At 59.3% G+C, this 25741-nt stretch overlaps 3 protein-coding genes across 5 annotated transcripts; 1 reads left to right on the top strand and 2 right to left on the bottom strand.

Moving 5' to 3' along the window:
• Nucleotides 1-15: 15 nt before the first annotated feature.
• On the top strand, nucleotides 16-6435 carry ICAM5 (intercellular adhesion molecule 5). The gene is made up of 10 exons (XM_064402041.1): nucleotides 16-222; nucleotides 696-974; nucleotides 1471-1782; nucleotides 2160-2438; nucleotides 2519-2797; nucleotides 2869-3111; nucleotides 3203-3691; nucleotides 4229-4492; nucleotides 4569-4832; nucleotides 5398-6435. Exons 1-10 carry the CDS (start codon nucleotides 165-167, stop codon nucleotides 5601-5603), a joined length of 2673 nt encoding a protein of 890 aa, XP_064258111.1. The 5' UTR covers nucleotides 16-164; the 3' UTR covers nucleotides 5604-6435.
• A 973-nt stretch (nucleotides 6436-7408) lies between these two features.
• Nucleotides 7409-8854, bottom strand: FDX2 (ferredoxin 2). Its single transcript, XM_064402042.1, has 4 exons — nucleotides 8640-8854; nucleotides 8454-8560; nucleotides 7693-7780; nucleotides 7409-7594 (listed from the first exon to the last, which is right to left on the bottom strand). Exons 1-4 carry the CDS (start codon nucleotides 8750-8752, stop codon nucleotides 7438-7440), a joined length of 465 nt encoding a protein of 154 aa, XP_064258112.1. The 5' UTR covers nucleotides 8753-8854; the 3' UTR covers nucleotides 7409-7437.
• Nucleotides 8855-11968: 3114 nt separating this feature from the next.
• Nucleotides 11969-24816, bottom strand: LOC135288605 (ribonucleoprotein PTB-binding 1-like). 3 transcript variants are annotated; one of them, XM_064401970.1, is made up of 14 exons: nucleotides 24436-24816; nucleotides 23536-23602; nucleotides 21621-22090; nucleotides 20019-20210; nucleotides 19014-19143; nucleotides 18827-18921; nucleotides 17845-17923; nucleotides 16667-16762; nucleotides 15799-15882; nucleotides 15593-15663; nucleotides 14679-14759; nucleotides 14467-14599; nucleotides 12770-12835; nucleotides 11969-12319 (listed from the first exon to the last, which is right to left on the bottom strand). In XM_064401970.1, the coding sequence occupies exons 1-14, from the start codon at nucleotides 24679-24681 to the stop codon at nucleotides 12093-12095; spliced, it is 2037 nt and encodes a 678-aa protein (XP_064258040.1). In that variant the 5' UTR covers nucleotides 24682-24816; the 3' UTR covers nucleotides 11969-12092. The 3 variants fall into 3 exon arrangements, with proteins under 3 accessions (XP_064258040.1, XP_064258041.1, XP_064258042.1); XM_064401971.1 differs by having other exon boundaries at nucleotides 18827-18918; XM_064401972.1 differs by lacking the exon at nucleotides 12770-12835.
• Between the last annotated feature and the right edge of the window lie 925 nt (nucleotides 24817-25741).

The raw sequence follows: 25741 nt of genomic DNA, 5'->3' as shown, positions 1-25741 counted from the left end.
CCATCCTCCTCCGCTCCATCCCAGTCCCCATCCTCCTCTTCCTCCCACCTTCCTCCTCCTCCTCCCCATCCTCCTCCTCCTCTTCCTCCCCACCTTCCTTCTCCTCCTTTTCCTCCCCACCTTCCTCCTCCTCCTCTTCCTCCCACCCTCCTCCTCCTCTCCCGATGGGCCCCCCCGGCCCGGCCACGCGGCTCCTCCCCCCCCTCGTTCTGGCGCTCGCAGGTAAAGGGGGGGGGGGGGGGCTCGAGGGTTTTTTTGGGGGGTGGAGAGACCCTCCAGAATGGGGAGGGGGCGTCTCTGAGGATTCCCAAAACCAGCGACCATTAATTGGGGGGGGGAGCCCAAAATCAGCAGCGACTCTTGTTTTATTTTTGGGGGGGGGGCACGCGACCCTGGGGACCCCCGGGAGTGGGAGGGGGGGGCCCCCAGAGACCCTCCCCGAAACACCAGAGTCCCTTTAGTGGTGGGGGGGCACACGGGGACCCCCAACCCAATAGTGAGGACCCTTAAAACCGGGGGAAGGGGGGGGGTCAAACGCAGGGACCCCCAGGAAATCAGAGGGACCTTCAGGGCCGGGGGGGTTGGGGACACGCGGGGACACGCCGGGACCTCGGCAGTGGGGAGGGGTCTCTGTCCAGCTCCACCGGAGCCCCCCGGCCGGAGCTGGGGCACTGCCCGTGGTGGGGGTCTCGCAGGGGTGGCCCGGGGCTCCTTCTCGGTGGCGGCCTGGCCGCGGGTGGCCGTGGTGGCCTTCGGGGGCTCGGTGACCGTCAACTGCAGCCGCAGCGCCTGCCCGGGGGACAACGCCACGCTGGGGCTGGAGACCCCCCTGCCCGCGACCCCCGCGGCCGGGGGGCTGCGCTGGCAGAGCTTCCGGCTGCACAACGTGTCCCGCTGGGACCCCGGGCCCCTCACCTGCTCCGGACGCTGCGGCGACACCGAGGCCAACGCCAGCGCCAGCGTCCTCGTGTACCGTGAGTGCCGGGGACACCGGGGACACCGGGGGACAATCAGGGGGACATTGTGCGGACACCGAGGGGACACCGAGGGTGACACCATGGGAACACTGAGGGGACACCAAAGGTGATGTTGTGGGGGCACCGAGGGGAACACCAAGGGTGATGGCATGGGGACACTGAGAGGACACCAAGGGTGACACCGTGGTGGCACCGAGGGGACACCGAGGGTAACATTGTGGGGACACCAAGGGGACACTGAAGGGACACTGTGGGAACACCAAGGGTGACACCATGGTGTCATCGAGGAGACACCAAGGGTGATGCCATGGGGACACTGAGGGCCCACCATAGGGACACCAAGAGTGACATTGTGGGGACACTAAGGAGACACTGAGGTGACACTGAGGGTGACGTTGTGGGGACATTGAGGGTGACGCCGAGGGGACACTGTAGGGACACCAAGGGTGACACTGTGGGGACACCGAGGGGACACTGTGCTGCTCGTTCCCAGAGCTGCCGGAGCGGGTGGAGCTGGAGCCGGTGGCGCCGGTGGCGGTCGGGGACAGCCGGACCCTGACGTGCCGCGTGCTGGGGGTGGCACCGCTGCGGAACCTGACGGTGACGCTGCGGCGCGGCGCCGAGACGCTGCGCACCGAGAGCTTCGGCGACGCCGAGGGCAGCGCCAGCGTGGCCGTGAGCCACCTGCTGACCGCCACCCGCGGCGACCACGGCCAGCACGTCACCTGCCACGCCGAGCTGTCCCTGCGGCCGCACGGGCCCCTGTTCGCCCGCGCCGCTGCCCCCGTCACGCTCTCGGTGTTCGGTGAGTGGTGGCGCTGTGTCCTTGTCACTGTCACGGTGACCTCGCTGTCACCGGGACCCTGTCCCTGCTTTGGGGATGTGTCCCAGTCCCACTGTTGTGTCCTTGTCCCCGTCACGGTGACCTCGATGTCACCAGGACTCTGTCCCTGCTCCTGGGGCCATGTCCTGGTCTTGGTGTTGTGTCCTTGTCCCCATCACGGTGACCTCGATGTCATCCTCACTGTTACCGGGACCCTGTCCCTGCTCTGGGACCGTGTCCCAGACCTGGTTTTTGTCCTTGTCCTCGTCACGGTGACCTCGCTGTCACCAGGACTCTGTCCCTGCTCCGGGGCCGTGTCCCGGTCCGGGTGAGCCCGTGTCCCCCCGGTGTCCCCGCAGCTCTCCCGGAGCCCCCGCAGCTCCAGGCCCCGGCCATCCTCGAGGCCGGCACCGCGGCCACCGCCCGCTGCCGCATTGCCGGCGCCTTCCCGGCCGGGGACATCCGCGTCACGGCCGCGCTGGGCCCGGAGCCGCTGAACGTCACGGTGGCGGTGGCCGGGGACACGGTGACGGCCAGCGCGGAGCTGTCCCCGCGCAGCCCGGGCCCGCGGGAGCTGAGCTGCACGGCCGCCGTGGCCACGGCGGCGCGGACGGCGCGGAGGCAGCTCCACGTTTACCGTAAGGCACCGGGGGGGAGCGGCGGGGACCCCGCGGGACCCCGAGACCCCCTCGGATCCACGCGCGGCACCTTCCCGCAGGGTTCCCCGCGCCCGCCCTGGAGCTGAGCCCGGCCCCGGCGGCGGCGGGCAGCGAGGTGACGGTGACATGCCACGCCGGGGCCACCGAGCCGCCCGCGGCGCGGCTGCAGCTCCGCGATGCGGACGGCGGGGTCCTGGCCGAGGGCCCGCAGCCCCGGCTGCAGCTCCGGCTGCTCGCCCGGCGCGACGACGACGGCCGAGAATTCCGCTGCCGGGCCAGCCTGGCCGTGGGCGACAGCGTGGTGACAAAGGAGGCGGAGGCGCGGCTCGCCGTGCTCTGTGAGTGCCGCCCCGGCGCGGCGCCGCCCGCCCCTCCCGGCATCGCCCCAAATCCCTTTTTTTCCGCCCAGATCTGCCCGAAATCCCGGCCAGCGGCTGCCCCGGCAACCGCACGTGGGTGCGGGGCTCGCGGGAAGCGCTGTCCTGCCTCGCCACCGGCAACCCCGCGCCCACCGTGGTGTGCGGCCGCGACGGCGTCGCCGTGGCCACCGGCGAGCCCGAGCCGGTGACCCGCGCCCGCGCCGGGACCTACCTGTGCAACGCCACCAACGCGCTGGGGACGCGCAGCCGCCGCGTCACCGTCCGCGTGGAGTGTGAGTGGCACCGGGGACGCCGCCGCGGCGCTGCCGGGTCCCCGCGGTGGCCGCGGCGGTGACCGGGTGGCCTCTGTGTGTCCCCCCCAAGATGAGCCCACGCTGTCCGAGGCGGGGTGTCCGGCACGCCGGGTCTGGCTGGAGGGGCAGCGGCGGCAGCTGGAGTGTCGCGCCGACGGGGACCCCCCGCCCAGCACGCGCTGCGCCCGCGACGGTGGCACCAGCCACGGTGGCACCAACCACGGTGGCACCCGCGACAGTGGCACCAACCATGGTGACACCAGCCACGGTGACACCAACCACGGTGGCACCCACCACAGTGGCACCCGAAATGGTGGCACCCGCGACAGTGACACCAACCACGGTGGCACCCACCACAGTGGCACCCGAAATGGTGGCACCCGCGACAGTGACACCAACCATGGTGGTACCAACCCCAGTGGCACCCGCGACGGTGGCACCCAGCACGGAGGAGTCGCCCGCGGCCGCGTGGTCACCCGGGCCGATGGCGGCCGCTACGTGTGCAGGGCCACCAACAGGCACGGGGTGGCCGTGAGGAGCGTCCTTGTCACCGTGGAGTGTGAGTGTGACACCGGGGACGGGAGGGGACACCGGGCTGGGGATGGGGCGGGGTGGGACGGGGACGGGACAGGTGTGGGACAGGGATCGGGGGGGACAAGGATGGCACATCCATGCCGGGAATTCCAGAGCCGTGCCGGGATCGATGGGGATGAGGATGAGGATGGGATGAGGATGAGGATGAGGATGGGATGAGGATGGGGATGAGGATGGGGATGGGGATGAGGATGAGGATGGGGATGAGGATGGGGATGGGGATGAGGATGAGGATGAGGATGAGGATGAGGATGAGGATGAGGATGAGGATGGGGATGGGATGGGGATGAGGATGGGATGAGGATGAGGATGAGGATGGGGATGGGATGGGGATGAGATGAGGATGAGGATCAGGATGGGGATGAGGCCGAGCCCGACTGTGCTCGCACCGCTCCCGCCGGCGCCGGGGCCGCTCCCGGTGGATCCCGGGCGGGTCGGGGCGGTCCCGCGGGGGTCCCCCGGCCCCATCACCGCCTCCCCCGCCGCCTCCCCCCGCCTCCAGACCAGCCGAGCCTCGGCGAGCGCGGCTGCCCCGAGCGGCGCCGGTGGCTGGAGGGGACCCCGGCCGAGCTGGGCTGCGCCGCCAGCGGGAACCCCCCGCCCCGCGTCACCTGCGCCAAGCTGGGCGACCCCGCCAACGCCACCGACAGCCGGGACCCCCCCCGGGCCACCCGCAACGTCACCCGCGCCCACGCCGGCACCTACCAGTGCCGGGCCAGCAACGCGCACGGCGCCGCCGTCCGCAACGTCACCGTGGCCGTGGAGTGTGAGTGCGGGGGGCGATTCGGGGACCCCCGGGGCTCCGGGGCAGCCTCACAGCGCCGTGTCCCCCCCCGGCGCAGACGGCCCCGCCGCTGTCACCCTGCGGGTCCTGCCCTCGGCCAACGTCACCCGCGGCGGCGGCTTCACCGTGGACTGCGGCGCCGAGGGGGTCCCGGCGCCCACCTACAGCTGGGCGCTGCCCCCCGCCCCCAACGCGCGCCTGGCCGCCGACAACCGCTCGGTGACGGTCACCGGGGCCACGGCGGCCAACCGCGGCCTCTACACCTGCACGGCGAGCAACCGGCACGGCCGCAGCGCCGCCAGCGTGGCCGTGAGGGTGGACGGTGAGCGGGGCCGGGGGGCGCGGCGGTGGCACCGTGACGGTGTGACCGAGCCGGTGTGACTGTGCCTGGTGTGACTGTGTCCGGTGTCACCGACCCGGTGTGACCGAGCCGGTGTGACTGTGTCCGGTGTGACCGAGCCGGTGTGACTGACCCGGTGTGACTGTGTCCGGTGTGACTGTGCCTGGTGTGACCGTGTCCGGTGTGACCGACCCAGTGTGACCTTGCCCAGTGTGACCATCCCAGTGTCCCTGTCCCGGTGTCCCCTTCCCGGTGCCCCCGTCTCGCTGTGACCCTCCCGGTGTCCCCGTCCCGGTGTCCCTGTCCCGGTGTCCCCGTCCCGGTGTGTCCCCCTCCCGGTGTCCCTGTCCCGGTGTCCCCATCCCGCTGTGACCCTCCCGGTGCCCCTGTCCCGGTGTCCCTGTCCCGGTGTCCCCATCCCGCTGTGTCCCCGTGCCGGTGTCCCCGTCCCGATGTCCCCGTCCCGATGTCCCCCTCCCGGTGTCCCCGTCCCGGTGCCCCCCTCCCGGTGTCCCCGTGCCGGTGTGACGGCGCTGCCGCCCCGCAGAGAGCTGGCTGGCGGCGCTGGCGGCGCTGGGGGCGCTGGGCGCGGTGGCCGCGCTGGCGCTGGCGGCGGCCGGGGGCTTCTACCTGAAGAGCACGGCGTGCAAGAAGGGCGAGTACAACGTGCGCGACGCCGAGGGCTCCTGCGAGGCCGCGCGCCCGCCCCGGCCCCGCGGGGACGTGTTCGGGATCCAGCTGAGCCCGCCGTGACCGGCACCGGCACCGGCACCGGCACCGGCACCGGCACCGGCACCGCGGGGACGCGTTCGGGATCCAGCTGAGCCCGCCGTGACCGCCCCGGCCCGGCCCAACCCCAACCCCGGCCCCGAGGGGGTTTTTGGGGCGGTTTTTGGGGTTTTGGGGGTGTGAGGGTGACAAGGATTCCTCCGGAGGTGCCCGGTGGTACCGGGGCAGCAACGGGGAGGGTTCGGCAGCCGGATCGCCCAGCCGGGACCGGGACGGGGACCCACGGCGTTTGGGGACCCCCAGAGACCCCCCCGCCCACCACAGGGATTTTTGGGGGGGATTTTGGGGGTACACCAGCCAGGACCGGGACTGAACCGTCCCCGCAGGGTTTGGGGACCCCCAGAGACCCCCCCGCCCACCACAGGGATTTTAGGGGGGATTTCTGGGGGATTTCTGGGGGGATTTTGGGGGGTACCCCATCCAGGACCCAGGGATCCCCCAAATCCATCTGCTGGCACTGCCCTGGCCGGGTGGGGAGGGGTTTGGGGGTCCCCACAGACCCCCCCCCGTTGCCCCGGGGATTTGGGGGCGATTTGAGGGATTTGGGGGCGATTTGAGGGATTTGGGCTCGGCCGCCCCTCGGGGCCGGGGGCTCCAGGGGGGCTGCACCCCATAAAGGATCCCCCCCACAGCGGGGGTCTCTGCCCGCTGGCCCCGAGCCCCCCCAGACCCACCCAGAGCCCCCCCCAGACCCCCAGCCCCGTCCTCGTCCCGACACCAAAGCCCCCCCAAGCAGCCCAATTAGTAATTGATTAATTAATGAGCCAACGCTCGTTATTCCGAATCCAGAACAAAAGGAATTTTTTTTTTTTTTGGGGAGGGGGTCGCCCGCTCGCCCCCCCGGGACTGGACCCCCCCCCCCCTCCTCGGGGGCGGTTTGGGGACACCCCCAAACGTGAGGGTGGCCTTGGATGGGGGGGATTTGATTTTGAGGGGGGGTCCCCCCACCCTGGGGGGGGCAGGGGGGCTCGGGGGCTGCCCCAGGGGTCAGGGGGGTTTGGGGTCAGTGGGGTTTGGGGTCGGTGGGGTTTGGGGTCAGTGGGATCAGTGGGTTTGGGGTCAGGGGGGTTTGGGGTCAGTGGGGTTTGGGGTTTGGGGTTGGTGGGGTTTTGGGGTCAGGGGGGTTTGGGGTCAGGGGGGTTTGGGGTCACTGGGTTTTGAGGTCAGTGTGGTTCAGGCTCAGTGGATTTGGGGTTTTGGGTTTTAGGGTCAGTGGGTTTGGGGTCAGTGGGTTTGGGTTTTTAGGGTCAGTGTGGTTTGGGATTTTGGGGCCCCCTGGGGGAGGTCAGTGGGGTTTGGGGTCGGTGGTTTTTAGGGTCAGTGGGTTTGGGGTCAGTGGGTTTGGTTTTAGGGTCAGTGGGGTTTTGGGATGTGCCCCCCAGGGTCACTGGGTTTTGGGGTCAGCGTGGTTTGGGGTCAGTGGGTTTTTGGGGTTTCAGGGTCACTAGTTTCTGGGGTCAGTGGGATTTTGGGATCAATGGGATTTTGGCTTTTAAGGTCAGTGGGTTTTGGGGTCGCTGGCTTTGGCTCAGTGTGGTTTGGGGTCAGTGTGGTTTGGGTTTTTGGGGTCAGTGTGGTTTGGGGTCAGTGTGGTTTGGGGTCAGTGTGGTTTGGGTTTTTGGGGTCAGTGTGGTTTGGGTTTTTGGGGTCAGTGTGGTTTGGGGTCAGTGTGGTTTGGGTTTTTGGGGTCAGTGTGGTTTGGGGTCAGTGTGGTTTGGGGTCAGTGTGGTTTGGGTTTTTGGGGTCAGTCGGTTTTGGGGTCAGTGGGTTTTGGCTTTGGGGTCAGTCGGTTTTGGGGTCAGTGGGGCTTTGGGACGTGCCCGTCCACGTAGAAGTTCCTGGTCTGCCGGGGCAGGGCGATGCGCGCGCCCTCCAGCGCGGGGCCCAGGCGCAGCTGGCAGCCCAGCCGCGAGTTCTCGCGCAGCAGCGGCGCCTGGTCCAGCAGGTCCTCCTCCCTGCGGGCACGGCCGTCACCGGGGGCACGGGGGGGCACCGGGGGGGGGTCCCGGGGGGTCCCGGGGGGGGGTCCCGGGGGGTCCCGGGGGGCCCTTACCGCTCGTCCGGCGCCGGGAGCCGGCCCAGGTGCGGCTCGCTGACGTAAACGTGGCAGGTGGAGCAGGCCAGGGAGGCCTCGCAGGCGCCTGCGGGCACCGGGAACGCCGTGAGCACCGGGAAGGGACCGGGGGCAACGGGAAGGGACCGGGAAGGGACCGGGAGCACCCCGGGGAACGCCCCCTGAGCACCGGGAACGGCCCCGGGGCGCTGGGACAGCCCTGGGAACACCGAGACCGCCCCCGGCAGCACCGGGAACGGCCCCGTTCCCGGTCCCAATCCCACTCCCGGTCCCGTTCCAGCGCCATTCCTGGTCCCGTCTGCAGTCCCGTTCCCGGTCCTAGCCCCCGTTCCCATCCCGGTCCCGTTCCCATCCCGGTCCCGTTCCCAGCCCCGGTCCCAGTCCCGGTCCCGGTCTCAGCCCAGTTCCCGGTCCTGTTCCCAATCCCAGTCCCGTTCCCATCCCGGTCCCGTTCCCATCCCGGTCCCGTTCCCAGCCCGGTCCCGTTCCCATCCCGGTCCCGTTCCCAGCCCCGGTCCCGGTCCCGGTCCCGTTCCTGGTCTCAGCCCAGTTCCCGGTCCTGTTCCCAATCCCAGTCCCGTTCCCATCCCGGTCCCGTTCCCAGCCCGGTCCCGGTCCCATCCCGGTCCCGTTCCTATCCCGGTCCCGTTCCCAGCCCCGGTCCCAGTCCCGGTCCCGGTCTCAGCCCAGTTCCCGGTCCTGTTCCCAATCCCAGTCCCGTTCCCGTCCCCGGTCCCGACCCTCCAGCTCCAGCCCGTGCCGCTGCGCCAGGTGCAGCACGTTGTCACCGACTCTGCCGCGCACCGGCACCTGCCGCCCGTCCCGGTCCACGAACACGACGTTAACCCTGCGGGGGGACAGGACACCGGGCTCAGCGCGGGGCCCGCTCCCGCTCCGCCGGCCCCGAGGGCGCTCCCGGTACCCACACGGCGGCCTCGGGCTCCTCGGCCGCGGCCCCGGCGCCGCTGAGGCTGCGGGAGACGCCCCGGAGCAGCCGCGTCACGGAGCCGCCGCCGGCCGCCGCCATGGGCGCCGCCATGTTGGGCGCCACGTGACCGCCCACGTGACACACCAGGGGCGGGGTCGCAGCCGGGGGTGGGCGGGGCCAGAGACGGGAGTGGGCGTGGCCTGCGCTGGGCCCTGAGGCCCCGCTGCGAATTTGGGGCGAATTCTGGGGGGAAATTCGGGGATTTTGGGGGAAAAATCTGAGTTTTGGGAGGAAATTCGGGGATTTTGGGGGAAAATTCTGAGTTTTGGGAGGAAATTTGGGGATTTTGGGGGAAAATTCTGAGTTTTGGGGGGAAATTTGGGGGAAAATTCGGAGTTTTGGGGGAAAATTCGGTGATTGGGGGGGAAATTTGGGGACTTGGGGGGAAATTCGGGGATTTTGGGGTAAATTTGGGGATTTTGGGGGGAAATTCGGGGATTTTGGGGGAAAATTCGGTGATTGGGGGGGAAATTTGGGGACCTGGGGGGAAATTCGGGGATTTTGGGGGGAAATTCGGGGATTTTGGGGGTCCAGGGGGAGTTTGGGGGGAAATTCGGGGATTTTGGGGGAAAATTCGGAGTTTTGGGGGAAAATTCGGGCATTTTGGGGAGAAATTCGGGGATTTTGGGGGTCCGGACGAGGAGGGCGCCTCGCTGATGGGGGAGGGGGTTTGGGTGATTTTTTTGGGGTTTTTTTGGGGGGTCCCTGGGGTTTGGGCCCCAAAATGGGGAGGGGGCACAAAGGACCCCCTCCCCCCAACGAGGGCGCGGCGGAAATAACGAAACGACACCAAAATAACCCAAAAAATGAAAAAAAAAAAAATAAAAGGAGGGGGCAGCGATATAAATAGAACTTTATTTTGGGGAGGGGGAGGGGAGGGGGGTGGGGGGGGACACAGCCCCCCCCGACCCCCCCTTACAGCACAACCAGACAGAAAAACTGGGGAAAAAACCTGAAAAATCGGGAAAATCCCCCCAGAAAAGCCGGGGAAGGAGGAAAGGTTGGGTTGGTTCAAAATAAAAAAGCGTTGACGTAAAAAGGGGGATTTTACCCCAAAAATAAAGCGTAAAACGGCGGCGGCTCCAGTTAAAAAATGGGGAAAACACAAAAAAAAAATAAAATCGGCACAAAAAAACCAGCAGTGAAATGTTTAAAGAGAGGATTGGACCCCAAAAAAGGGAGAGAAACCCCAAAAATGGGAATGGGCCCCAAAAAATGAGAGAAACCCCAAAAAAGGGAGAGAAACCCCAAAAAAATGGGAATGGACCCCAAAAAATGAGAGAAACCCCAAAAAAAGGGAGAAAAAAACCCAAAAAATGAGAGAAACTCCCAAAAAAGGGAGAGAAATCCCAAAAAAAGGAGGAAAACCCCAAAACAATGGGGAGACCCAACCCCAAAACAAGGGAAAAACCCCAAAAGTGGGGAAAAAATGGGAATCGACCCCAAAACAGGTGGGGGGTGGCTGGAATTGGGGCCCAAACCCCGAATTTTGGGGCTGAACTCGAATTTTGGGCCCAAACCCCGAATTTTGGGGCCGAACCCCCAATTTTGGGCTCAAACCCCCCATTTTGGGGCCGAACCCCCCATTTTGGGGCCGAACCCCCAATTTTGGGCCCAAACCCCCAATTTTGGGCCCAAACCCCCCATTTTGGGGCCGAACCCCCAATTTTGGGCCCAAACCCCCCATTTTGGGCCCAAACCCCCCATTTTGGGGCCGAACCCCCCCCGGCCCCGGAGCAGCCGTTAAGGCAGGAGCGACTCTGGGGGGCCCCGGGGGCTGCTCTGGGGAGGGGGAGGCAAAAAAACCCCAAAATGGAGGGGACTGGCCCCAAATCCTTCACGGGGAGGTGAAAATCCCCAAATCTCTTGAAAAAACCCCAAAATTTTAGGGGATTTTTGCCAAATCCTTCAAGGGCAGCTGAAAATCCTAAAATCTCTTTTAAAAAATCCAAAAAAACTCCCAAAAATGGCCAAGAAAGGGGGAATAAAACAAAAGAAAAATGAAATTGGGGTGAAAATAAAGCGAAAACCAAGCGGGGTTTGGGAAGGACTTAAAGATTTTTGGGGGAATTTTTTGGGATTTTTTGAGGGATTATTTTGGGATTTTTTGGGTTTGTTTGGGGTTTTTTAAAAATATTTTTGGGGATTTTTGGAGGATTTATTTTTGATGTTTTGGAGATTGTTTTCAGGGATTGTTTGGGGATTTTTTTGGGGTTTTTTTTGGGATTTTTGGGGGGATTTATTGGTTTTTTGGGGATCTTTGAGGATTTTTTGTGGATTGGGGGTTTTTTTTTGGAGGGGATTTTCTGGGGGTATTTTTTATTATTTTTGGGGTTTTTCTGAGATTTGTTTGGGTTAGTTTTGGCAATTTTTTGGGGTTTTTTTTTATTTGTTGGGGGGTTTTTGGTGATTTTTTTGGGGATTTTCTTGGGGTTTGTTTTGTCCATTTTTTCGGTTTTATTTTTGATTTTTTGGGGTTTTTTTTGGAGATTTTTTGAGCTTTGTTTTCGCCATTTTTGGTGGGGGGGTTGATTTTTTGGTTGTTTTTTTATTTTTGGAGGGATTTTTTGAGATTTTTTGGGGGGTTTTTTTGGGATTTTCTCAGCATTTTCTCGTGGTTTCTTTTGGGGTTTTTTTGGGATTTTCTCGGGGTTTGTTTTGGGGTTTTTTTGAGATTGTTTGAGCTTTGTTTTTGGTTTTTTGGGGGGGAATTTTTAAGGGATTTTCTCGGGGTTTGTTTTGGCCATTTTTTGAGGTATTTTTGGAAATTTTTTGAGCTTTGTTTTGTCAATTTTTTTGGTTTTTTTTTTCATTTTTGGGCTTTCTTTTGGGGTTTTTTGGAATTTTTTTGAGGTTTTTTTTGGGGTTTATTTTGGGATTTTCTCAGCATTGTCTCGTGGTTTCTTTTGGGGTTTTTTTTTTTGGGATTTTCTCAGCATTTTCTCGTGGTTTTTTGGGGGGTTTTTTGGGGATTTTTTGGGGTTTTTTTTGGAGGTTTTTTTTGGGGTTTATTTTGGGATTTTCTCAGCATTTTCTCATGGTTTCTTTTGGGGTTTTTTTGGGATTTTCTCAGCATTGTCTCGTGGGTTCTTTTGGGGGTTTTTTTTGGGATTTTCTCAGCATTTTCTCGTGGTTTTTTTGGGGTTTTTTTGGAGCTTTTTTTGGGGATTTTTTTTGGGATTTTCTCAGCGTTGTCTCGTGGTTTTTTGGGTTTTTTTTTGGGATTTTCTCGAGGTTTTTTTGGGGATTTTTTTTGGAATTTTCTCAGCATTGTCTCGTGGTTTCCTTTGGGGTTTTTTTTTTGGGATTTTCTCAGCATTTTCTCGTGGTTTTTCGGTTTTTTTTTTGGGATTTTCTCGAGGCTTTTTTGGGGGTTTTTTTTGGGATTTTCTCAGCATTTTCTCGGGGTTTTTTCTGGGATTTTCTCCGCGTTGTCTCGTGCTCTCTTCGCGGTTTTTCGGGGTGCCCCCCCTAGAAGATCCTCTTCCTCTTCAGGTAGGAGTCGGCGTAGTGGCCGCCCAGGCCCTGCGAGTGCTGCCCCACGTAGGAGCCCTCGGGGCTGGGCTCGGGCTCGGGCAGCAGCTGCGCCGAGCCGCGCTTGTGCGCGCCCTGCGGCGTCTGCGGGGCAGAACTCAGGGGTTTGGGGCAAAACCCGGGGCTTCGGGGCAAAACCCGGGGCTCTGGGGCAAAACCCGGGGCTCTGGGGCAAAACCCGGGGCTTCGGGGCAAAACCCGGGGGTTCGGGGCAAAACCCGGGGCTTCGGGGCAAAACCCGGGGCTCTGGGGCAAAACCCGGGGGTTCGGGGCAAAACCCGGGGGTTCAGGGCAAAACCCGGGGGTTCGGGGCAAAACCCGGGGGTTCGGGGCAAAACCCGGGGCTTCGGGGCAAAACCCGGGGCTCTGGGGCAAAACCCGGGGGTTCGGGGCAAAACCCGGGGCTCTGGGGCAAAACCCGGGGGTTCGGGGCAAAACCCGGGGCTTTGGGGGGTTCTGGGGGGTTTTGGGGGGGATCTGGGGGGTTCTGGGGGGTTTTTGGGGGGATCTGGGGGGTTCTGGGGGGTTCGGTACCTTGGGGTGAGAGCCGGGCGCGGCCAAGGCCAGGACGGGGTCGGAGCTCGGGGGGACGGGCACGGCCTGGGGGGCGCAGGGAAACCAAGGGGGTTTGGGTTAAAAGGGGTTAGAAGGGGTTAAAAGGGGTTTGAAGGGGGTTAAAAGGGGTTTGAAAGGGGTTTAAAGGGGTTTGAAAGGGGTTTTGGGAGATTTGAAAGGGGTTTTTAAGGGGCTGGAGGAGGTTTAAAAGGGGTTTCAGGGGGTTTGAAAAGGGTTTAAAGGGGTTTGAAAGGGTTTTAAAGGGGTTTGAAAGGGGTTTGAAAGGGGTTTGAAAGGGGTTTTGGGAGATTTGAAAGGGGTTTGAAAGGGGTTTTTAAGGGGTTTGAGGAGGTTTAAAAGGGGTTTTAGGGGGTTTGAAAAGGGTTTTAAGGAATTTTTAAAGGCTTTTAAGGGGGTTTGAAAGGGTTTGAAGGCGTTTTAAAGGGGTTTGAAAGGGTTTGAAGGGGTTTGAGGAGGTTTGAAAGGGGTTTTTAAAGGGTTTTTAGTTTTAAGGGATTTTCAAGGGTTTTAAGGGGTTTGAAAGGGGTTTTGGGAGGTTTGAAAGGGGTTTTGGGAGGTTTGAAAGGGGTTTGAAAGGATTTGAAAGGGGTTTTTAAGGGGTTTGAGGAGGTTTAAAAGGGGTTTTAGGGGGTTTGAAAAGGGTTTGAAAGGGGTTTTAAGGAATTTTTAAAGGCTTTTAAGGGGGTTTGAAAGGGTTTGAAGGGGTTTTAAAGGGGTTTGAAAGGGGTTTTTAAAGGGTTTTTAGTTTTAAGGGATTTTTAAGGGTTTTAAGGGGTTTGAAAGGGGTTTTAAGGGGTTTGAAAGGGGTTTTGGGAGGTTTGAAAGGGGTTTTTACGGGGTTTTAAGGTTTTAAGGGGTTTTGAAAGGGTTTTGAGGAGAGTGGAAGGAATTTTTAGGGATTTTAAGGGGATTTGGAAGGGATTTTGAGGAATTTAAAGGATTTATAAGGGATTTTAAGGGATTTAAAGGAATTCTAAGGGATTCTAAGGGGATTTGGAAGGGATTTTAAGGAATTTAAAGGAATTTGAAGGGATTTTAAGGGGAAAAAAGGTCTGGGGTTAAAATCATTAAAATTGAAGGGACTTGATGGGATTTTAGGGGATTTTGATGAGATTTTAAAGGAATTCTAAAGGATTTAAAGGGGGAAAAAGGTCTGGGATTAAAATAATTAAAATTATGGGATTTTAGGGGATTTTGATGGGATTTTAAGGAGGAAAAAAGGTCTGGGGTTTAAAATGGAAGAGATTTTACGGGATTTTGATGGGATTTTAGGGGATTTGGATAGGATTTATGGGATTTGGATGGGATTTTACGGGATTTTAAGAAGGAAAAAAGGTCTGGGGTTAAAATAATTGAAATTGAAGGGATTTTAGGGGATTTGGATGGGATTTTAGGGGATTTGGATGGGATTTATGGGATTTGGATGGGATTTTAGGGGATTTTAAGGAGGAAAAAGGTCTGGGGTTAAAATAATTAAAATTGAAGGGATTTTAGGGGATTTGGATGGGATTTTAGGGGATTTGGATGGGATTTTAGGGGATTTGGATGGGATTTTAAGGGGATTTCAAGGAATTTCAAGGGATGTTTAGCAGATTTTTAGGGATTGAATGGGAAGAGGGCCGGGGGGCACCGCAGAATTTGGGGAGGGGTCTCACCTTGCTGAGCTGGCTCTGCTTGAGCCCGGCCTGGAGGCCGCTGCTGAAGTAGGAGCTGGGGGGACCCTGAGAAAAAGGGGGGCCCTGGGGGTCCCAGAGCCCCCCGGTCCAAGCCCGAGGAGGAGGAGGAGACCTGCGGGGGAGCAGAGGCAGCTGCAGCCCCCCAAAAACGGCCAAAAACCCCCAAACCCCCCCAAAAATCCCATTGTTACCTTGAGCCTGCCGGGCCCGAAGCCCCCCAGGATGGAGCCGGGGTGGTCGCGGGGCTGGGGGAGAATCCGGGACCCCAAATCCTGCCCGGGGGAATCGGGGGGTTCAGGGGGGGGGATCCCCAAATTCCCGGGGAAAATGGGGAGTTTGGGGGTTTGTTCTGGAATTGCCCTGGGTTTGGGCAGTGCCCAGGAAAACCAGGAGGGTTTGGGTGGCTTCCCCTCCAATTCCCAAAAAAATATGGAGATTTTGGGTGGGTTTCCCCTCCAATTCCCATGAAAACCAGGTTTTTTCCCTCCAATTCCCAAAAAAATATGGAGATTTTGGGTGGTTTCCCCTCCAATTCCCAGAAAAAATTGAGGTTTTTGGGTGTTTTCTCCTCCAACTCCCATAAAAATGGAGATTTTGGGTGTTTTCCCCTCCAATCCCCATATAAATTGAGGTTTTTGGGTATTTTCCCCTCCAATTCCCATAAAAATGGAGGTTTTTGGGTATTTTCCCCTCCAATTCCCATAAAAAACATTTTTTCCCTCCAATTCCCATAAAAAGCAGGTTTTTAGGGTGTTTTCCCCTCCAATTCCTATAAAAAATGGGAGATTTTGGGTGTTTTTCTCTCTAATTCCCAATAAAAAATAGAGATCTGGGTATTTTCCTCTCCAATTCCCATAAAAATTGAGGTTTTTGGGTATTTTCCCCTCCCATTTCCATAAAAATGGAGGTTTGGGGTTTTTTTCCCCTCCCATTCCAATAAAAAATTGAGGTTTTGGGTTTTTTTTCCCCCCTCATTTCCTGGAAAAAACAAAGTTCTCCCATTCCCATGAAAAACAAGGATTTGGGGGTTTTACCCCCAGTCTAAAACTGCCCAAAACCTCCCAATCCAACCCAAAATTCCCAAAATTCCCCAAATTCCCCAGACCGGGAAGTCCACGGCGAAGGCGTCGGCCGGGGGGGTCCCCAAAACTCCAGGTTTCACCTTAAACCCTTTTCCTGAAAAATAAAATAAAAAAAAAAAAAATTGGGGGGTTTTTTTGGGATTGGGATTGGTTAAAAAGGGGGAAATCCACCCAAAAAAAGGGGGGGAAAAGGGAAATTTCAGGGGAAAAGGGAATTTCAGGGGCTCACCTGGCGGGGGCAGGAGGCTCTGCAGGTTCAGGTAGGGATTGAGGGGGATCCTCAAATCTTTGGGGGGCTCCCCAGGAGAGAGACCTGGGGGGATTTGGGGGCGTCAGGGGGGGCCCCGAGGGGGTTTGGGGGTCTTGGAGGGGTTTTGGGAGAATTTGGGGGTTCTTGGGGGCTCCACGGGGGGTCAGGAAGCTCCCAGAATTTGGGGGTCCCATCCCAGAATTTGGGGGTCCCGCCCCGGATTTTTTGGGGATTCCACCCTGGATTTTTGGGGATCCCACCATAAAATTTTGGGGATCCCACCCTGATTTTTTGGGGTCCCAGCCCGGATTTTTGGGGTTCCCACCCCAGATTTTGGGGATCCAACCCTGAAATTTTTGGGGGTCCCACCCTGGATTTTTGGGGATCCCACCATAAAATTCTGGGGATCCCACCCTGGATTTTTGGGGTCCCATCACAGGATTTTGGGGGTCCCACCCTGGATTTTGGGGGTCCCACCCTGGATTTTTGGGGATCCAACCCTGAAATTTTTGGGGGTCCCACCCTGGATTTTTGGGGATCCCAGCCCAGATTTTGGGGGTCCCACCCCGGATTTTGGGGGTCCCAGCCTGGATTTTTGGGGTCCCAGCCCGGATTTTTGGGGTTCCCACCCTGGATTTTGGTGATCCAACCCTGAAATTTTTGGGGGTCCCACCCCGGATTTTTGGGGTCCCAGCCCAGATTTTTTTGGGGTCTCATCCCGGATTTTGGGGTTCCCACCCTGGATTTTTGGGGTCCCACCCCGGATTTTTGGGGGTCCCACCCCGGATTTTTTTGGGGGTCCCACCCCAGATTTCTGGGGATCTCATCCCGGATTTTGGGGTCTCACCGTGGGGGCTCCGCTCTCGCCCTGCTGGGATTTGGGGGGGGGGCTTGGGGAGGGGCTTCCCGCGGGGCTGAGCCCCCTCCCCGGGCACGGGAGCACCTGTGGGGGGATGGAGCTGGGGAGGGGGCTCGGCCGGGCCGGCAGCAGCCCCAAAACCGGGGAGTTGGGGAATGGGGGGGGGGAAACTCGGGGGGGAGACAAGGGGGGCTGGGGACACGGCTGAGCCCCCTGCCCACCCAAATCCTCCTTTTCCCACCCCAAATCCCCCTTTTCCCCACTCCCAAATCCTCCTTTTCCCACCCAAATCCTCCTTTTCCCACCCCAAATCCCCATTTATACCCAAATTTATCTTTCCCCACCCCAAATCCCCCTTTGCCCACCCAAATCCTCCTTTTCCCACGCAAATTTATCTTTTCCCAATCTAAATCCTCCTTTCCCAAGCCAAATCCTTCTTTTCCCACCCAAAATCCTCCTTTTTCCAACCCAAATCCCCTTTTCCCCACCCAGATCCCCCTTTTTCCACCCAAATTCCCCCTTTTCCCAACTCAAATTTATCTTTTCCCACCCAAATTTATCGTTTCCCAATCCAAATCTCCCTTTCCCACCCAAATCTCCCTTTTCCCAACCCAAATCCCCTTTTCTCATCAGAATCCCCAATTTCCCACCCAAATCTCCCTTTTCCCACCCAAATCTCCCTTTTCCCACACAAATTTATCTTTTCCCAACCGAATTCCCCCTCTTCTGATCAGAATCCCCCATTTCCCACCCAAATCCCCATTTTCCCACCCAAATTCTCCTTTTCCTACCCAGATCCCCTTTTTCCCACCCAAATTCCCCCTTTTTCCCAACCCAAATCCATCTTTTCCCCACCCAAATCTCCTTTTCCCACCCCAAACCTCCTTTTCCCACCCAAAACCTCCTTTTTCCCACCCAAATCTCCTTTTCCCACCCAAATCCATCTTTTCCCCACCCAAATCCCCCCTTTTCCCCCACCCCAAATCCCCCTTTCCCCACCCCAATGTGAGGTTTCCCATTTCTGGGGGAATTTTCCTGCCCCCAGCTCCACACCCGGGGGGGAAAACCCCTCGGCTGGGGCTCCAGGTGAGCTGGGATCCCCCAGGTGAGCTGGGATCCCCCAGGTGAGCTGGGATCCCCCAGGTGAGCTGGGATCCCGGGTTTACCTGAGGGAACCTCCCCCAGCAGCTTCCCGGGGGGCTGGGCCAGGGAGCTCAGCGGGGAATCGCCCAAAATTCCCGGTTTCTGGAGGAGGAAAAGGGGATCAGGCCTGGAAAGGGAGACTGTCCCAAAAAACCCCCGTGGGAGGGGATCAGCCCTGAAAAAACCCAGGGAAACCCGGCCCTGGGGGGAAAGAGCCCTGGGAAAGAGCAAAATTCCAGGGAAAAGAGCAGAACTCCAGGGAAAAAACAAAATTCCAGGGGAAAAAAGCAGAATTCCAGGGGAAAAAGCCAAATTCCAGGGGAAAGAGCAAAACTCCAGGGGAAAAAACAAAATTCCAGGGGAAAAAAGCAGAATTCCAGGGAAAAAAAAGCAAAATTCCAGGGAAAAAAAGCAAAATTCCAGGGGAAAAAAAAAGCCAAATTCCAGGGAAAAAAAAAGCCAAATTCCAGGGAAAAAAAGCCAAATTCCAGGGAAAAAAGCAGAATTCCAGGGAAAAAAGCCAAATTCCAGGGGAAAGGCAAAATTCCAGGGAAAAAAGCCAAATTCCAGGGGAAAGAGCAAAATTCCAGGGAGAAAAAGCCAAATTCCAGGGGGAAAGGCAAAATTCCAGGGGAAAAAAAGCAAAATTCCAGGGGAAAAAAAAGCCAAATTCCAGGGGAAAAAAGCAGAATTCCAGGGGAAAGAGCAAAATTCCAGGGGGAAAAAAAGCAGAATTCCAGGGAAAAAAGCAGAATTCCAGGGAAAATGAGGGAACTGAATCCTACCTGGGCCTGGCTGTGCAAAGCCAGGGGTGGAAAGAGCAAAATTCCAGGGGAAAAAAAACCCCAAATTCCAGGGGAAAAAGCCAAATTCCAGGGGAAAAAGTGAAATTCCAGGGGAAAAAAAGCAGAATTCCAGGGGAAAGATCAAAATTCCAGGGAAAAAAAAGCAGAATTCCAGGGAAAAAAGCAGAATTCCATGGAAAAGGAGGGAACTGCAGCCTACCTGGGCCTGGCCGTGCAGGGCCAGCTGCAGCAGAGCCGTGGGCAGCGCTGGGTTGGGCACCAGGGGCAGCGAGGGAGCAGCTCCCAAAATTCCTGCTGGGAACAGCAGCAGCAGCAGGAGGAGGAGGGAGCTCCCGGCGGCTCGGAACTCCCAGGAATTCCCGGTTCTCCCCCAATTCCCTCCTCACCCTGCTTGGCCCCCAGGGCCCCCTGCAGCAGCGGGTTCAGCAGCAGCTGCAGCGAGGCCGGGTTGCCCAGGCTGGCCAGGACCTGCAGCAGGGTGGGCTCGGGCAGCAGCCCCCTGCCCCTGTTCAGAGCCTGGGAAAGGGGAAAAGGGGATTTAGGGGGAAAAAGGGGGGTTTGGGGTCTGGGAGCAGCCCCCTGCCCCGGTTCAGAGCCTGGGAAAGGGAAAAATGGGAATTAGGGGAAAAAATGGGATTTAGGGGGGAAAAGGGGGGGGGTTTGGGGTTTGGGAACTGGGGTTTGGGGCTCGGGCAGCAGCCCCCTGCCCCGGTTCAGAGCCTGGGAAAGGGGGAAAAGGGGATTTAGGGGAAAAAAGGGGATTTAGGGGGGAAAAGGGGGGGGGTTGGGATCTGGGATTTAGGGCTTGGGGTCTGGGGAGCAGCCCCCTGCCCCGGTTCAGAGCCTGGGAATGGGGGAAAATGGGATTTAGGGGGGAAAAGGGGGGGTTTGGGGTTTGGGAACTGGGATTTGGGGTCTGGGGTTTGAGGTTCGGCATTTGGGGTTTGGGGTTTCAGGTTCAGCATTTGGGATTTGGAGTTTGAGGTTCAGCATTTGGGATTTGGAGTTTGGGATTTGGGGTCTGGGGTTCGAGGCTCAGCATTTGGGGTTTGGGGTTTGGGATTTGGGATTCAGGGTTTGGAGTTTGGGATCTGGGATTCGGGGTCTGGGGTTCGAGGTTCGGCATTTGGGGTTTGGGGTTTGAGGTTCAGCATTTGGGATTTGGGGTTTGGGATTCAGGGTTTGGAGTTTGAGGCTCAGCATTTGGGGTTTGGAGTTTGGGATTTGGGGTCTGGGGTTCGAGGATCAGCATTTGGAATTTGGGATTCAGGGTTTGGAGTTTGGGATCTGGGATTTGGGGTCTGGGGTTCGAGGTTCACCATTTGGGATCTGGGATTCAGGATCTGGGGTTTGGGGTCTGGGTCGGTGGCCCCAGAGGCAGGCGGGCTCACCGTGGCCTGCGCGGCCAGCAGCGCGGCCAGCGTGCCGCGGCCCGAGGGCCCGGGGGCGCAGAAGGACACGCGGATGCGGCGCCCGCCCAGCGCCAGCCCGTCCGTGGCCAGCTGCGCCCGCTCGGCCGCCTCGGGCGACTCCAGCTCCAGCACGGCGAAGCCCCGCGGCCGCCCGTCCTGCCCCACTGCCAGCTGCACGGACAGACAGACAGACAGTGAGGGACGGGGGCTCCAGCATGGCGAAGCCCCGCGGCCGCCCGTCCTGCCCCACCGCCAGCTGCACGGACAGACAGACAGACAGACAGACAGTGAGGGGCAGGGGCTCCAGCACGGTGAAGCCCCGCGGCCGCCCGTCCTGCCCCACCACCAGCTGCACGGACAGACAGACAGACAGACAGTGAGGGGCAGGGGCTCCAGCACGGCGAAGCCCCGCGGCCGCCCGTCCTGCCCCACCGCCAGCTGCACGGACAGACAGACAGACAGACAGTGAGGGACAGGGGCTCCAGCACGGCGAAGCCCCGCGGCCGCCCGTCCTGCCCCACCGCCAGCTGCACGGACAGACAGACAGACAGTGAGGGGCAGGGGCTCCAGCACCGCGAAGCCCCGCGGCCACCCGTCCTGCCCCACCGCCAGCTGCACGGACAGACAGACAGACAGACAGTGAGGGACAGGGGCTCCAGCACGGCGAAGCCCCGCGGCCGCCCGTCCTGCCCCACCGCCAGCTGCACGGACAGACAGACAGACAGACAGTGAGGGACAGGGGCTCCAGCACGGCGAAGCCCCGCGGCCGCCCGTCCTGCCCCACCGCCAGCTGCACGGACAGACAGACAGACAGACAGTGAGGGACAGGGGCTCCAGCACGGCGAAGCCCCGCGGCCACCCGTCCTGCCCCACCGCCAGCTGCACGGACAGACAGACAGACAGACAGTGAGGGACAGGGGGACAGTCGGGGCACAAACGGGGGGAAATCCCACCCAGAAGCCCAAACCCGCCCTGCACCTCCGGGTGTCGCCAGTCTTCCTCAACGTCTCAGCCCCAAATCCTTCCTTGAACCCCAAATCCTTCCTCGAACCCCAAATCCTCCTCAGCCCCAAATCCATCCCAGACACCCAAAGCCCTTCCTTCACCCCAAATCCGCCCTTCATCCCCTAACCCCTCCCTCAGCCCCAAACCCCTCAGCTCTCAATAAATTCCTCCCCAAACCCCAAACCCCTCCTTGACCCCAAACCCCCCAAAACCCCTCAGTGACCCCACCTGGCAGAAGGTGGGCGCGCAGACCCTCTTGAACGCGGCCCTGAGCCCCTGCAGGTCACAAAACCCCCAGGGGCAGCCTGTCCCCTCCTGTCCCTGACCCCAAACCCCAGACCCCAAACCCCAGACCCCAAACCCCAGACCCCAGACCCACCTGGCAGAAGGTGGGCGCGCAGACCCTCTCAAACGCAGCCCTGAGCCCCTGCAGGTCGCAGAAGCCCGGGGGCAGCCTGTCCCCTCCTGTCCCTGACCCCAAACCCCTGTCTGACCCCAAACCCCACTCAAACCCCAAACCCCACTCAAACCCCAAACCCCAGACCCCAAATCCCAGACCCCAGAGCCCAGACCCACCTGGCAGAAGGTGGGCGCGCAGACCCTCTCGAAGGCGGCCCTGAGCCCCTGCAGGTCACAAAACCCCGGGGGCAGCCTGTCCACGCAGAGGCAGCGCGAGTGCAGCCCCTCGGCGCTGAGCTGCGCCGCGTCCGCCCAGTGCACGTGCAGGCTGCGGCCCTGCAGCCGCCGGCCCTGCAGCTCGCCGCGCGCCCGCGCCGCCGCGTCGCGCCTCATGAACTCCACGAAGCCGTAGCCCTTGGAGTGCCCTGTTGTGGGGCTGTAGACCAGGAAGCAGCGCTCCAGGCTGCCGAAGGGCCGCAGCAGCTCCTCGAACTGCGGCTGCGGCAGCGCGCGCGGCAGGTTGGCCACGCACAGCACGGCCTCCGAGGGCTGCAGCTGCACGCGCAGCGGGCGCTGCCGCAGCGCGCTGCCCTGCAGGCGGCCGACCGCCGACGCCGCCTGCTCGGCCGTCTGCAGCGTGACGAAGGCTGGGGGAGAGAGACGGGGTGGGGATGGGGGAATGGGGGGAAATGGGGGGGAAATGGGGGAGAAACAGGGAGAAATGGGGGTGGGGATGGGGGAATGGGGTGGGAATGGGGGAAATGGGGTTGGGAATGGGGGTGGAAATGGGGGAATGGGGGGAAATGGGGTGGGAATGGGGGAAATGGGGGTGGGGATGGGGGAATGGGGGTGGGAATGGGGGAAATGGGGTTGGGAATGGGGGTGGAAATGGGGGAATGGGGGAAATGGGGGTGGGGATGGGGGAATGGGGGGAAATGGGGGGGAAATGGGGGAAATGGGGGTGGGGATGGGGGAAATGGGGGTGGGAATTCGGGTGGGAATGGGGGAATGGGGAGAAATGGGGAGAAATGGGGGTGGGGATGGGGGGGAATGGGGGAATGGGGTGGGAATGGGGGAAATGAGGAGAAATGAGGGGGAAATGGGGAGAAATGGGGGTGGGAATGGGGGAAATGAGGGTGGGGATGGGGGAATGGGGGGAAATGGGGGGAATGGGGGTGGGGATGGGGAAATAGGAGTGGGAATGGGGGAATGGGGGAATGGGGATGGGGAAATAGGAGTGGGAATGGGGGAATGGGGGAATGGGGAGAAATGGGGGAAATGAGGAGAAACAGGGAGAAATGGGGGGAAATGGGGGTGGGAATAGGGTTGGGAATGGGGAGAAACGGGGGGAAATGGAGAGAAATGAGAAGAAATGGGGGTGGGAATGGGGGAATGGGGGTGGGAATGGGGGAATGAGGAGAAATGGGGGAAATGGGAGTGGGAATGGGGGAAATGAGTTGGGAATAGGGGGAAATGGGGAGAGAAATGGGGGGAAATGGGGAAAGGGGTTGGGGATGGGGGGAAATGGGGAGAAATGGGGAAAAAGGGGGGGGAAGCAGGTTGGGAATGGGGGAAAATGGGGGGGAATGGGGAGAAACAGAGGAAAGGGGGAGAGATGGGGGGAAAACAGGGGAAATGGGGTCAGGAATGGGGGAAATGGGGGGAAACGGGGGAAAGGGGTTGGGAATGGGGGGGAAATGCAAAGAAATGGGGGAAAGGGGGAGAAATGGGGTTGGGAATGGGGGGAAACGGGGAGAGATGGGGCTGGGAACGGGGAGGATTCCTCCAAAAACCGGGTTTGGAGAAGGGGAAGGACCAAGGGCAAAAAGGGGTTTGAGAGCGGGAAGGGATTTCTGCAGGAATGGGGCTGGGGAAAGGGAAAGGATCCCTGGGAGAAGGGAAAGGATCCCTGGGCAGAGGGGCCTGGCACGGAGGAGCTCCCGGGCTGCCCCGCGTGCCCCGATCTCCCAGGGATCCGGGGTTTAATCCGGGGTTTAATCCGGGGTTTAATTTGGGGTTTCATCTGGGGTTTAATCTGGGGTTTAATCCGGGATTTCATCTGGGGTTTCGGGACTGGCAGGGCTGCCCTCACCCGTGCCCTTGTGCTTGTCCACGAAGCAATACTTGAGCTCGTAGTCCTTCAGCAGCTCGTGGATGTCCTGGGGGAAAAAAACCGGGATTTTCCATGGAAAAGGGGGAAAGGGAGGGGGGGGACAGGGGAAGGGCCTGCCCTCTCCCAAGCCCGTCTTCCCAGGGATTTCCCCTTTCCCAAACCCCCCTTTCCAGTAATTTTAACCTTTGCCAAACCCCACTTTCCCAGGATTTTTTCCTTTTTCCCAATCACATTTTCCCAATAATCTTCTCCTTTCCCAAACCCCATTTTCCCAGGGATTTCCCCCCTTTTTCCCAGGAATTTCTCCTTTCCCAAACCCCATTTTCCCAGGGATTTCCCCCCTTTTTCCCAGGAATTTCTCCTTTCCCAAACCCCATTTTCCCAGGGATTTCCCCCCTTTTTCCCAGGAATTTCTCCTTTCCCAAACCCCATTTTCCCAGGGATTTCCCCCCTTTTTTCCAGGAATTTCTCCTTTCCCAAACCCCATTTTCCCAGGGATTCCCCCCCTTTTTTCCAGGAATTTCTCCTTTCCCAAACCCCATTTTCCCAGGGATTTCCCCCCTTTTTCCCAACCCCATTTTCCAGGGATTTCCCCTTTCTCAAAACCCATTTTCCCAGGAATTTTCCCAAACCCCATTTTACACGAATTTTCCTTTTTTGCACAAACCCATTTTCGCAGGAATTTCCCCCCTTTTTTCCAGGAGCTTTCCCTTTCCCAAACCCCATTTTCCCAGGATTTTCCCCTTTCCCAACCCCATTTTTTGTGGGTAAAACCCCGGCTCTGCAGCTGCGGCCGCGCTCAGCGCCCACATTCCCGTTCCGTTCCCGTTCCCCGCTCGCCCTCAGCCCCGTTCCCGTTCCCGTTCCGTTCCCCCCGACCTGGTTGGTCACGTCCGCCGGCAAGCCGCGGATCAGCACCTTCCGCCGGTTGCGGAACTGGCGCTCGCTGTGCTCCAGGCGGCTCCGCACCTCGGCGGGGTCCAGCGGCGGCAGCGCCTCCTCGGGGGCCAGGTCGGGCCCCGCCGGGGGCTCCGCTCCGGGCCCGGGCCCGGCCCCGCGCACCGACAGCGCCGCCGCCATCTTGGCCCCGCCGCCGCCCGCCGCGCCAACAACGCCGCTTCTCATTGGAGGAGGGGCCGGCCGCGAGTATCCCAGGCGGGGATTGGGCGGCGCGGGAAAACAGTGAGGAGGAGACGGGGGTTGCTATTGGGTGGGAGGGAGGGGTGGTTGTGTGCGAGGCTGGGATTGGACGGCAGCGGGCGAGCCCCAAGATCGCGGGTTCCTATTGGTTGGTGCCGTTGGGACGGTCAGCGCTGCGAAACGGGGCAGGTAGAGAGGAAAAAACCCAAAAATCACCCAAAATAACCCAAATAGAGAGTCCAAAACCACCCAAAATGGACCCAAAAATAACCCAAATACAGACCCCAAAATCACCCAAATACAGACCCCAAAATCACCCAAAATAACCCCAAATACAGACCCCAAAATAACCCAAATCGAGAGTCCAAAATCGCCCAAAATGGACCCAAAAATAACCCAAATACAGACCCCAAAATGTCCCAAACAGACCCTAAAATAACCCAAATAGAGACCCCAAAATCACCCAAATACAGACCCCAAAATAACCCCAAATAACCCCAAATACAGACCCCAAAATGTCCCAAATACAGACCCCAAAACATCCCAAAATAACCCAAATCGAGACCCCAAAACATCCCAAAATAACCCAAACAGGGAGTCCAAAATGACCCCAAAATAGAGACCCCAAAAAAACCCCAAAAGAGCCCCAAAAAACCCCAAATAAAAACCCCAAAACCTCCAAATAAAAATCCCAAAATTACCCCAAATAGAGACCCCAAAATAACCCAAAATGACCCAAAAAACCCCAAAAATGACCCCCAAAACCCCCAAGAGAGACCCCAAAATAACCCAAATAAAAACCCTAAAAAGAAACCCCAAAATAACCCAAATAAGAACCCCAAAATGACCCAAAATAGAGACCCCAAAACATCCCAAAATGGACCCAAAAATAACCCAAATACAGACCCCAAAATAATCCCAAATAACCCCAAATGCAGACCCCAAAATGTCCCAAACAGACCCTAAAATAACCCAAATAGAGACCCCAAAATCACCCAAAACAGACCCAAAAATAACCCAAAATAACCCAAATAGAGATTCCAAA

The sequence above is a fragment of the Passer domesticus genome, chromosome 34 (genome assembly GCF_036417665.1).
Source record: "Passer domesticus isolate bPasDom1 chromosome 34, bPasDom1.hap1, whole genome shotgun sequence".
Lineage (NCBI taxonomy): Eukaryota > Metazoa > Chordata > Aves > Passeriformes > Passeridae > Passer > Passer domesticus.
Note: the sequence above shows the minus strand (reverse complement) of the source record. Positions and strands in the feature narration are given on the sequence as shown.

Excerpts from the sequence above, each read along its gene's own strand:
- FDX2 (XM_064402042.1), bottom strand. The coding sequence starts at position 8,752 with ATGGCGGCGCCCATGGCGGCGGCCGGCGGCGGCTCCGTGACGCGGCTG. Across the intron at positions 8,561-8,639 it reads GAGGAGCCCGAGGCCGCCGT|GGTTAACGTCGTGTTCGTGG; the intron begins GTGGGTACCGGG and ends GTCCCCCCGCAG. Across the intron at positions 7,595-7,692 it reads CTCCCGGCGCCGGACGAGCG|GGAGGAGGACCTGCTGGACC; the intron begins GTAAGGGCCCCC and ends CCGTGCCCGCAG.
- ICAM5 (XM_064402041.1), top strand. The coding sequence starts at position 165 with ATGGGCCCCCCCGGCCCGGCCACGCGGCTCCTCCCCCCCCTCGTTCTG. Across the intron at positions 2,439-2,518 it reads GAGGCAGCTCCACGTTTACC|GGTTCCCCGCGCCCGCCCTG; the intron begins GTAAGGCACCGG and ends ACCTTCCCGCAG. Across the intron at positions 3,112-3,202 it reads CGTCACCGTCCGCGTGGAGT|ATGAGCCCACGCTGTCCGAG; the intron begins GTGAGTGGCACC and ends GTCCCCCCCAAG.
- LOC135288605 (XM_064401970.1), bottom strand. The coding sequence starts at position 24,681 with ATGAGAAGCGGCGTTGTTGGCGCGGCGGGCGGCGGCGGGGCCAAGATG. Across the intron at positions 23,603-24,435 it reads CGGCGGACGTGACCAACCAG|GACATCCACGAGCTGCTGAA; the intron begins GTCGGGGGGAAC and ends TTTTTCCCCCAG. Across the intron at positions 18,922-19,013 it reads GGCCCTGGGGGCCAAGCAGG|CAGGAATTTTGGGAGCTGCT; the intron begins GTGAGGAGGGAA and ends TGCTGTTCCCAG.